The sequence below is a fragment of the Macaca thibetana genome, chromosome 2, assembly GCF_024542745.1.
Source record: "Macaca thibetana thibetana isolate TM-01 chromosome 2, ASM2454274v1, whole genome shotgun sequence".
Lineage (NCBI taxonomy): Eukaryota > Metazoa > Chordata > Mammalia > Primates > Cercopithecidae > Macaca > Macaca thibetana.
In genome coordinates, this window is record NC_065579.1 from 8302200 (window position 1) to 8314578 (window position 12379).

The 12379-nt window shown below is 40.3% G+C and overlaps 1 protein-coding gene across 2 annotated transcripts in view; it reads left to right on the top strand.

Moving 5' to 3' along the window:
- Nucleotides 1-12379, top strand: part of P3H2 (prolyl 3-hydroxylase 2) — a 165974-nt gene that overhangs the window by 137569 nt on the left and 16026 nt on the right. For both annotated transcript variants that reach the window (XM_050779253.1, XM_050779254.1), the window contains exons 8-12: nucleotides 946-1040; nucleotides 9490-9617; nucleotides 10170-10265; nucleotides 10804-10954; nucleotides 12142-12259. In XM_050779253.1, the coding sequence (XP_050635210.1) occupies nucleotides 946-1040; nucleotides 9490-9617; nucleotides 10170-10265; nucleotides 10804-10954; nucleotides 12142-12259 (588 nt within the window). The remainder of the gene's footprint in view (nucleotides 1-945; nucleotides 1041-9489; nucleotides 9618-10169; nucleotides 10266-10803; nucleotides 10955-12141; nucleotides 12260-12379) is intronic.

The window sequence follows — 12379 nt, forward strand, 5'->3', positions numbered from 1 at the left end:
GAGAAGATTGGATATTGTTTTTGATTTATTAACAGAAAAAACTATGAAATGGGTTTTTTGATGGTGAATTCCCTTACCGTATTTACTTGAAATAATGAAGTTCAGAAAGTTACACTGCAAGCTAAAATATTAGGTGTCACTAACTGAATCAGAAATCAAGAAAGCTCATTATTTAAGGTGACAAAAGTCAATTTACATCTTTTAAAGAACTGAAACTCAGAAGGTTAGAAACACCTGCTTGAGATCACATGGTCCAGCTTATTGATTTTCAAATTGGGAAACTGAGGTCCTGACAAAGCAAGCAACCTGCTTAGAGTCTCATCACAAAGGAAGGACAGATCCAGATCTGCTTCTTAGAATCTTGAGGTCTTTCACTAGGCTTCAAAAACTCAATCCTTCGGTGGCATAAGATAACCTCAAGAGATCCAAGAATGTATATACACATTTGGATTTGTTTGATTTTTACATATATAAAGGACAGCCTGCTATCATTTGTGCATTTGCAAATGACAAACCTGAGTCTTCTTTCTCACAATAGTCAAGAACTACTACATTATGACATAATTGATTTCAATCCAACAATTGTTCAATGATGCACTCCATGTTCCAGGCCCCATTGGACACTCTGAGCATTATAAAGATGCGCATGATAAATTTTTCCTACTTGAGATTAGCGACTAATCTGAAAAGGGTTACATTATGAATACAATTAATTGTAATAAAGGTTGCTAAGAAGATTTAGAGGAGTGAAATAAGGCAAACTCACTGAGGAAATAGAGAACTTCATAGAGGCAGTGACATTTAATTTGACTTTAAAAGATGGGTGAACTTGTGTACAACAAAATACACAATATAGAGTCATAGACTACCTGGGTAAAGTATTCTTTGCCTTTGAGCATCGTTTTTCAATGACAAATTGCCATTTTAAATTTTTTGAATGCGCAGGGTCCCTTCAGGGGTCAATGTAGAGGGAGCAGAAGTTCACGGATTGTCAATGGGAAAAAAGTTATCACCCAAGATAGATCGAGACCTAAGAGAAGGTAAGTAGCTGTGGGCTTTTACTCTATAAAGGAGGGGAAGGGGAAGATGGGGCTTGACCAGTTCTTTTCCAGATCAAGGAAGAACCCACTTTCTCTAGAAAATAAAGAATAGGACTAAACTACTACACTCCCTAGTAGTCTGAAAGCAAGATTACAAAAAGAAAAAGAATGTCTTAGATTTGTGTATTATTATCGTAGGTTTCCAAAAGAAAGAAAGAAAGAAAAAAAGCCTCCAAATTCACTCCCTGGTCTGTTTCCCAAGGAATCTTGCATGGTCATCACCATTCTCAGAATACCGGAGGCTTAGCAATTTCCTATGGCTTACTTCTGTTACACAGTCAGTAAGAGCTAGGTAGTGTGGGACAGACTGTATATCAGAGGAACTTGGAGAGGAGACCAGCCACAGGGGATATTAGATTAGTTAACCTTAGATGCTTGAAACACGTAGATCTGAGCAGGGCCTTCAGAGAAAGCAGAATGTAATAGGATGCATGGATGTGGAGGGAACCATTCTAGTGGTTAAAAGAAACTGAGCAAAGGCACAGAGATGAAGCAAGGGAACATTATGTGCCTACTTATGTAAGATGAAAATTAGTGGGGACACAGGTGGAATGTTGCCGAAAACAGTTTTTAAGTAGAGCCAAGCATTGTTAGATTAATAAAAACTATTAGCAATAGTAACGCTAACAGCAGTAGTAATTCTTAACAATTATTATTTCTATACGTTTTATGATTTCCCAGCAAATTTGCACACAATTTATTTATTTGCACACTATTTTAATATTAAACAGCATCTCATGTAGGAAGAGTTAGTGACTTCTCTAAAGTCTCAGAAGCTCAGAACAGGCACTTGAACCCAGACCTTTGACCCAAAATCCCATTTTCTCTTCTTTACCTCCTGCATGAAACAGAATTGTGTAGTAACAAAAATGTATCACCTATTGATTAAATAATTGCAAGACAACAAGAGGCTTTCAAAATGCTGCATTGGGAAGAAGTACAGTACTTCTTTCCCCAGGAGACCTTGTCAGCACATTCCTCTGATTTGAAAACTTTTGGCTCCCTACAACTCTCACATTTCCCATCCCTTTCCTTCCTTAGCTTCCAAGTCAGTTTGAAGCAGTAAACAGGATAATATGCTCATTTAATCTGACCTGGACCTCAGTTTGCAGCCACAAAGCCCAGGCTGTTTTACAAATGCCAGAGAGTTCATGGTCAGCCAGAGTTCATGTTGCCTTTTAGGCTGAGAAATCACCCAGGAAGTTCATGCCAATAAGCCAACACATTGCTGTAAATGTTTGGGAAACTCCAGGACAGTTGCCAGATTTCAAAGCATTTTTTTTCCCCCTGGCTACCAGGGAATCTGGTGTCCAGCAACTGGCTGGAAGGTTAATAGAAGAGCAGGACAGAAGACTACATGTGATGGAGAAGGATCATGATTAATTGGGCTACCCAAATCTACCACTTCTACAGAATTGTCTAGATCGAAGTGGCTAATGGATTGTAGGATGGAATGTTTTCTGGGAAACTACTGGTCTGAAGGAAAAACAAACAAACTTTTTTGCCTACCACACTCTCATATTCAATACAAAATACTTCTGTGGCCAGGTATGTGTGAGGTTTCACCCACACGCACCAGTAATTCTCCAGTGGATAGCAACTGAGTGTGAGATAATCCAATTCAGTTCTGACACTCTCTGGAAATAGTGTCAGATCCCACAGGTTAAGGGCTTAGCCCACAAGACTACTCCCATTTCAGATGCCTATTGCAAGTATAAGATGTTACCTGTACTTCTGACCAACCTCTTGTTGACCAGCTACAAACCAGTGTTCCCGTGATCCTGACTTTGGGTTAGGTTAATTTGCTAGAGCATCTCACAGAACTCAGGGGAACTCCTGTGTTTACTGATTTATCACAAAGGATGCAGATGAACAGCTAGATGAAGAGGTACATAGGGCAAGGTATGGGGGGATGGGAGGAGGAGCTTCCATGCCCTCCGTGGGCAAACCAGCCTCCCAGCATCTCCGCGTGCTCAGCAACCTAGAAGCTCATCAAATCTTGTCGTTCAAGAGTTTTTATAGAGCTTGATCTGCAGGCCCCAAACTCCTTTCCCAGAGGCCTGTGGATGGGGCTAAAGGTTTCACTTTCCTAATCACTTGGTCTTTCTGGTGACCAGCCCCATTCTGAGTCTTTTCAGGGTCCCTACCCTAATTCACCTCATCGGCATAAGCTTAAGTGTGATTAAAAGGATCTCATTATGAGTAAAAATGGACACTCTTATCCCTTGGGAAATTCCAAGGGATTTAGGAGTTCTGTGCCAGAAACAAGCGATAAAGACCAGCATATTTCTTATTATATCACCACTAAAAAGCCTGTTGTCCAGTCATCGGATACCTAATTAGGATCTAAATTAAGAACAATTGCAGATAGAGACAAAGTTTCCAACCAGAAAACACTTTCATATCTTTTTTTTTTGGAGATGGAGTCTTGCTCTGTCCCCCAGGCTAGAGTACAGTGGCATGATCTTGGCTCAGTGCAATGTCTGCCTCCAGGGTTGAAGCAATTCTTCTGCCTCAGCCTCCTGAGTAGCTGGGACTACAAGCGTGGGCCACCACACCAGACTAATTTTTGTGTTTTTAGTAGAGACAAGGTTTCACCATATTGGCCAGGCTGGTCTCGAACTCATGACCTCATTATCCTCCCGCCTCAGCCTCCCGAAGTGCTGGGATTACAGGCATGAGCCACTGCGCTCAGCAACATTTTCATATCTTAATTTCACTAAAATGGGATGTCAGGGAGGCATGTGTTGCAGAATAAAGTATACTTCAGCTTTTCTCATCTTCCCCAAAGAGATCGTCATCTACTCTGGATGCCTAATAGTGTTTAGTATTTAGTATTATTCCTACTGGACAGCTCCTAAGCATTACAATGGGGTGACTCAGGGCTATTTACATCCCACAGTGGCTTCAGTCCATGAAACATGCGTGATATGGTAAGTCACTAAAAAACATTGCTGTCACTTGTCCATTCTCCTTTCACTCACCAGATTTATTTTATTTTATTTTATTTTATTTTATTTTATTTTATTTTATGTTTCTGAGACAGAGTCTCACTCTATCACTCAGACTGGAGTACAGTGACGTGATCTCAGCTCACTGCAACCTCTGCCTCCTGGGTTCAAGTGATTCTCCTGTCTCAGCCTCCCGAGTAGCTGGGATTACAGGTGCATGCCACCATGCCCGGCTAATTTTTTTATTTTTATTTTTTAAGTAGAGACGGGGTTTCACCATCTTGATCAGGCTGGTCTCGAACTCCCGACCTCAGCTGATCCACCTGGCTCGGGCTTTCAAAATGCTGGGATTACAGACCTGAGCCACCATGCTCAGCCCACCCACCAGATTTTTAAAGGTTGTGATGGATATGATTCCAAAGTCAGTAGAGGGATAGTAGAAACAATGTTGAATAAACCTGGAATTGGGAAGCTTAGTTTCTGGGATTATCTTAGTCTGATATGCTCCATGGTGATGAAGATCTAGTGACTCTATTTCTCCGGGCCCCATGATTTTTATCTATGAAAGAAGGATAGTAACTGTTTTAAAATGGTGAACATAAAAAGTTCATTTATTTATTTATTTATTTTTTTAAGAGTCAGAGCCTCGCTCTGTTGCCCAAGCTGGAGTGCAGTGGGGGTGATCTTGGCTCACTGCAACCTCTGCATCCCGGGTCAAAGTGATTCTCCTGCCTCAGCCTCCTGAGTAGCTGGGATTATAGGCACGTACCACCATGCCTGGCAAATTTTTTTTGTATTTTAGTAGAGATAGGGTTTCACTGTGTTGCCCAGGCTGGTCTCGAACTCCTGAGCTCAGGCAATCTACCCGCCTCAGCCTCTCAAAGTTCTAGGATTACAGGTGTGAACCACCGTGTCTGGCCTTTTTTTTTTCTTAAACTGTGAAAGGCTGAATTCATATAAGGGCTTGTTAGCCTGCCTACCCCATCATGCTTTGTATGACACTATCGAATTTCTGATAAAGTGATTCTTCTTGCCATGAGCCAGACAGGGAGTACAAGGGAGTACTTTCTTAGATGATCCCTTTTTGTTGCAACCAGAGAGTCAGAGCCAGGCACATACTTTATGAATGAGAGAAGAATTAAGTTGTTTGACTCAATCTTCTTGGACTGTGGTTAAGAATTGGCTGAAGCCATCAAATCAGGCCCCAGAAACCACAATTTACTGGACTACATTTTAATTTTTATTTTCATGTTTTCCTCTGTCTGGTGTGCTACTAGTCGTATGTAGGCTGGTTGACTTGTCTGTTGAATGATAGGGTTTCATTTATCTTTTTTTTCCTTTTGGTTACTGGATGGGTAGGGGGTCATTTTTGTTAAATGTACGTGTGGGAAATATCTGTGTAAAATTCTATACTTACTAATATTAATGATTACGTTAGCTACATGAAAGGCAGATTTCTAATGCAGATTCTCCTGGAACCCAAAATTCAGATATTTAAGACTCCATGTGGAAATTCTTCCTTCACTTGATCTTTGCATGTTACTTATGAAATGCTAGGAGAATTGTCTATTTCCCAGTAGCCTTCTCTTAAGGCTCTATGCTTATTAAGGTGTCTCAGTCAGAACTTATTACAGTATTCCAAGTGTAGCTTGTTAATTCAACAATAATGATAGTAATGATAATATATACTTATAATGGAGCTTAAGACTGATAGACATTTTCCTAAATATTTTAGTTTTGCTAACTTTCAAAATCATATTTTGAAAATAAGCTAATTATGTTTAAAATAATACACCTTCAATGTAGAAAAAGAGAAAAACTTGGCAAAGTATAAACCAACTTAATTCACTAGATCTCTCATCTGTCTTTCATTTATATTTTAGTTTTATATTAGCAAATGCTTTTCAGTGAATCTACAAGTATCTCATCTTTCTTGTTGAAGGAACATTTCTTTTTATATTTCTAAATTGGAATGGAATATACAGTTCACTTTTCCAAATATTCGAGGGAAGGCCTATCTCAATTTGACTACAAATCTTAATCAGCTACATAGATTAGAGCAGCCTTTTCCAAATTGCCTTCCATGCTAAGATGTTTTGGGGGGATTTTTAAAAGACTACTTGGCTGGGCGTGGTGGCTCATGCCTCTAATCCCAGCACTTTGGGAGGCTGAGGAGGGAGGATGGCTTGAGTCCAGGAGTTGGAGACCAGCTTGGGCAACATAACAAGACCCTGAAAACAAAACAAAACAAAACAAAAACAAACAAACAAAAAAACACAAAAATCTAGGCATGGTGGCATGTGCCTGCAGTTCCAGCTACTTGGGAGTCTGAGGTGGGAGGATCACTTGAGGACAGGAGGTCAAGGTTGCAGTGAGCCATGATGATGGTGCCACTGCACTCCAGCCTGAGTGACAGTGAGACCTTGTCAAATAAATTTTTTAAAGACTACTATTTTATTGTTGTGAAAAAAATAACAAAAATATTGCAGCTTATGAAAATATCCATTTATTATCTCATAGTTTCTGTGGGGTAAGAGTCTGCAGAGAATGTAACTGTGTCCTTGGCTGCAGGCTCTCTCACCGGTTTCAGTCAAGCTGTTGACCAGGGCTGAGGTCTCTTCTGAGGCTTGACTGGGGAGGATCTTCTTCCAAGTTAGATAACAGAATTCAGTTCCTAAAAAGTTGTTGGACTATGGCCTTTTAGTTTCTAGTTGGTTGTTGGCTGGAGGATGCCCTCTATTTCTTGACATGTGATCCTCTCCAGTATGACCACTCGCTTCACAGCCTGCCAGTGGAGAAGGCAAGAGACTGAGTCTATTAGCAAGATAGAAGTTGCAATCTTATGTAAAGTAGTCACAGAAATGACACCTAATCACTTTTGTCATATTCTGCTGCTTAGAAGTAAGTTCCAGGTTCTACTTGCACTTGTGGAAAGCAAATTGCACAGCTGTATGAATGTCGGCAGGCAATGATCATTGCAGTCCATCGTAAAGTCTCTGCTACAGGAAGGAAGTTGGGGGAGTCAGGGAGGGAGAGCGTTGTATTCAATTAAGGCTAAAAACTCCTGCATATTATATCACTGTTTAGAACATTAATAAGGCTGTTCACATATTAAAAGTTCTGAGACATCCTCTTATATTTTATTTAACCCAGTACTTTCCCAGAACTTTCAATGAAACAAAATTTGAGAAATAGTGAATTGTAGCAAAGCATATTTTTCTATTCAACTAAAAGATGTGATACTGAAACAGGGGGCTTATGGATATATTCTTGGGTTCCAAAAATTCCATATTTATAAATTTTGATGACAATTTTCAAAAATTAAGAGAAGCAATTAGGGGTTACATAAGGGATCAACTTCTAGCCAGGTGGTATCATGGGATTCCATAGTTCAGTGGGCACAGTTATGGTTATATTGATACCAATTAATAACACTTCAGTGATTAAAGACTAGAAATAAATGAAATACGATGAACTTATAAATAATGTATTAGGCTCAGGTGAAAGCTGATATGGTTTTGCTGTGTCCCCACCCAAATCTCACCTTGAATTGTAATAATCCCCACAGGTCAAGTGCAGGGCCAGGTGGGGATAATTGAATCATGGGGGTGGTTTGTTCTCCTGGTAGTGAATAAGTCTCACTAGATCTGATAGTTTTATAAATGGGAGTTTCCCTGCACAAGCTCTCTTGCCTGCCACCATGTGAGACATGACTTTCTCCTTCTTTGCCTTCCGCCATGATTGTGAGGTCTCCCCAGATGTGGAACTGTGAGTCCATTAAACCTCTTTTTCTTTATAATTACCCACTCTCGGGTGTGTCTTTATCAGCAGCAAGAAAATGGACTGATACAAAGGCCAAAATTAATCATGGTACATTAAAATTGTGTAGTAGTTTAACTAGAGAAACGTAGTGGTAGAATAGTAATTACACACCAACAGTACTATAAGGAATCCTGGCTCAAAAGAACCCAGACCAGATCAGTGAGTAGAATATTCATGTGGAAAGTAGCTTTTTATTTTCAGAGAAATAACATTCACCATTTCATTTGTTGATTGGAATTTAGTTCATTTTATGGTCTTGCTTTTATTTAGTCTTGTAAGTTGGTTTGGGTACTGTATGAAACTACTAAAATAAATAATGCGTACATAGTTTTATGATTGCATATATAGAAGTAAAATTAGAGTAAAAATAATTTGTCAGCACTGGAGCTCCTTAGGGAACTTTTGCTTTAACAGAGAAATGAACGTTACTCCAGATTGAGAAACACTGCCTCATTCTTTTAATATTCCATTAATCATGGGCTGTAGTGAGTCTTTTATCCTAGCTAGACTAATAAACATTTAGCTAGTGCTCTTCCCTAGGCTGACTAATCTATTTTATAGAGATAAAGTAGACATCAATTTCAATTGTCTCTTCTTCCTCCAACAGAAGTGTTTTAGGCCAACGTGTTGGTGACCTTTGCTAGACCTGGGGTGGCAGGGAGTTGTGCCTTCCCTACCCCTGCTGTCCTTATCTTGAGCTGTTGCTATGGACAAGCACGCATCAGGCCCCTTGGGAGTATGCTAAATGGTTAGAAGCAGTGTTTTCTTTTCTGTTTGATTTTCTGGTTCAAAATGTCTGCACTATGCTACATCAGGAGATTTCCTCTCTATCACAGGCTTTGTCCTTCAGTCCTACTCTATGAGAGAAGGACTTTGTCAGGTCTGGATTTTGTAATTTCACAACCTAAAATGTGATCCAAAAGCATCACCCTCTGAAGAGCCTATCTGGAGCTAATGTTATAAACTTGTGGTCTCTCTCTGGGAAGACAGTAGGTGCCTAAAGGAAACCCTCCTGTGCGGAAATAGAAACGTGAAGATTTTGCCTAGAGAACGGAGAAAAACACTCCAAAAGCAAGACAACCTAGGGTCAGTTATGTGGTGGGAAGAAGACTGAGGAGTCGTCAAGTGACTCCTGACTTGGGTGTGACTACCTGAATTACCTGGTGAAGGTGTTGCTCTAGACACCAGTGAAACTGAGGTGTGCATGTTATACCTGGGGACCCAAACATGCAATCTATGGTGTTGTGACAGAGGTATGAATGAGGGACTGTGAACAAGGGTGGGCTTTCTCAGAAGAGAGTCCCATGAGATGCCCAGTTGACTTTTTGGGATCAGCATTAGAAACAAACGCAAAAATAGTTCTCTCTCTCCCCAAATAATGTACACATGTAATATTATTATGACATTATGAGGAAACCTGATAGTCAGACATCTGCCTCTCTCCTGAATCTATATTGTGTTTATCAAGCTCCCTAATTCACAATTTGTCTTTGCATTTCTAAATATTCATGAGGAAACGAACTCACTCGAATTGCACATTGAAAGCTATTTCGTATTCTGTGCTTCCTTTCTGGGGACAGAGGTAACAGGGAAGACAATGTGCTCTGTTCCTTTAGGTGGTCCTCTGCTCTATGAAAACATCACATTCGTCTACAACTCAGAGCAGCTGAATGGGACTCAGCGGGTTCTCCTGGATAATGTCCTGTCGGAAGAACAGTGCCGGGAGCTCCACAGTGTGGCCACTGTGAGGACCGGGAGAAGGAGGGGAGCTCACTGCACTGGTCTGCCAAGAAGCTGGAACTGCTTTGGTCCTGGTCTCATCTGGAGCCGAGGAAAAAGCCCTGAGATATTGCTTTCTTTCGGAGAAAGACATAAATTATTTTTGAGGAACTTTTATAGCCTTCGGGTTGGGATTATTTTAGTTCTCCCAGGTGGGATCTGGAATAGCTACTGGCATATTTCCTAGGCCAACAGCCATCTAGCAAGGTCCTTGCCCATCATATAAAGTTGCTGGATAAATCCTTTTATTTTAATTAAGAATTAGCCAATATATCAGTAATTTACATTCTTTTTATTTCCATAAAAGGTGATAGTATTTGATAATAAAAATGTAGAATGAAGATTAAATAACGATGTCTCTTTTAATTAAAAGAAATAGTTACCAGCATCTCAGAATAAAATGGAGATGGTTCTTAGCGTTGACTAGAGTTCTCAGCTTTCTGGCAACCAAAGCAGAAAATGACCCAATGAATTCATAGTTATCACTGATGAAGTATCTTCTTGTATTTGCTTCCAGGGAATCATGCTTGTTGGTGATGGATACAGAGGAAAAACTTCACCCCATACACCCAATGAAAAGTTTGAAGGTGCAACTGTCCTGAAAGCACTCAAAGTAAAGTCTTAACTTCTTTTGGGTTTGAATTCCTTAGTGTCAGCCTAAGGCTTCTGTAAATGGCAGATATAGGAAAGAAAAAAGTTTCAAATATGTACCTATCAGAACAGTGAAGAAAGCAAGTGTGAAATGGAACCTTCATTGTATTTAATCATTCCTCCATTCAGCCATCAACTTATCAAACTTTAGATTTCCTGACAAAAAATGTACAAGCCTTCTTTGTAAGATCACGATCTAATAGTGAAAACATATTCAAACAAGTAATTATTCTCTACTGCAGGAAGGGTTGTTAGAGAGGATAGTAGAACATATTATAATAGAAGAGAAGAGGAACCAAGTAGCTTTTAGCTTTCCATCTGCTATTGGGAAGTTTATTCCAATGGCACAATGTCCTAACCGAAATCCACAAACATGTAGTAGTCTTCCCATTAGTCAATGCAGACATGATAATTCTGTGTTGGCTCAATGCAATGTAGTGCCTGTTTTTCTTACATCCTCCAATGAACCCATTTGTTTCTCATATTCTTTGTTTTTTTAGTCTGGTTATGAAGGTCGAGTCCCACTGAAGAGTGCTCGTCTGTTTTATGACATCAGCGAGAAGGCTCGAAGGATTGTAGAATCTTATTTTATGCTGAACTCAACTCTGTATTTTTCCTATACACACATGGTCTGCCGAACAGCCCTGTCTGGTGAGATTCCAGTCTGAAATGGTTCCCTTTTACCCATAATACATTGGGAAATGAAACAAGGTGAAACAAAGCTCGACAGCATGGTAGATTAATATTTTAGATGAATTCTAGATTTCTAAAACAAAAGTAGCTTATGAACTCTCATTCTGCTTCTCTCTTTTTCTTCATTTTGGTTTTCTGAAGTTCCAGAATACCCTCATTCTGAACATTTTCCCTTCCAAATCGATTTTCCTCAATTGCTGAAGTCTTGAAAAAAAAAATGCTCTTCTGCTGTAGGTTTGCCATTTTGAGGAATCAGGAACATGGAAATCACAGTCACCATGATGTCTACCAGCATTAAGTGGAAGCATAGAAGATGAAGGGATGATTGAAAGAAATAATCTTGGCCGGGCGCGGTGGCTCAAGCCTGTAATCCCAGCACTTTGGGAGGCCGAGACGGGCGGATCACGAGGTCAGGAGATCGAGACCATCCTGGCTAACACGGTGAAACCCTGTCTCCACTAAAAATACAAAAAAATTAGCCGGGCGTGGTGGCGGGCGCCTGTAGTCCCAGCTACTCGGGAGGCTGAGGCAGGAGAATGGCGGGAACCCGGGAGGCGGAGCTTGCAGTGAGCCGAGATCGCGCCACTGCACTCCAGCCTGGGCGACAGAGCGAGACTCCGCCTCAAAAAAAAAAAAAAAAAAAAAAAAAAAATAATCTTAAAAAGACAGAGACCTCCTCAGTCCCTGCTCATCATTATTTCTCCTCTATGTCTTATGCCCCCCTGAATTGGGCGGCAGGAGGAGAATGATGTCACAGGAGTAGACTTTTACACTTGGGAAGTTATAGCTGAATTAAATCTTTTTTTTTTTTTTTTAATTTTTCACTTGCTCCCCATTGTTTTGCTGCCCTACATGAAGTACAACCCATGAAATGCATGGCATTTGTTCATGTATGTTTATATCAGAAATAACTTTTGTAGCTGAAAAGACAGGTGTGACATGCTCAAGGTTTCACATCCACTTCACACCAGAACCAAACCAGAGACTCAACTACTGGTCCACTGTTCTTTTATCTGTTCTTTCCTGTTGTCCGCCTCCCCCCATTTGCAAAGACCATCAGGACTGGGAGAAGAGAGATTGTCAGTCACTTTGGTGGAAGTTGCTGTACTTCATTTCTTGTTCTTCCCTATTCCCTTTTCTGGCAGGTCAGCAGGATAGAAGAAATGACCTCAGTCATCCCATCCACGCTGACAACTGTTTGTTGGATCCAGAGGCCAATGAATGCTGGAAAGAGCCTCCTGCTTACACATTTCGAGACTATAGGTATAGCTAGAACCTGTTCAAAACAAAGCTTTTACCTAACAGTTTTCAAACAATGAAAACTGGAAAGGTGCTCTGTTTTGCTTGATGTCGTGTTCATTTCTCCGAGGCAGAAATTCTCAA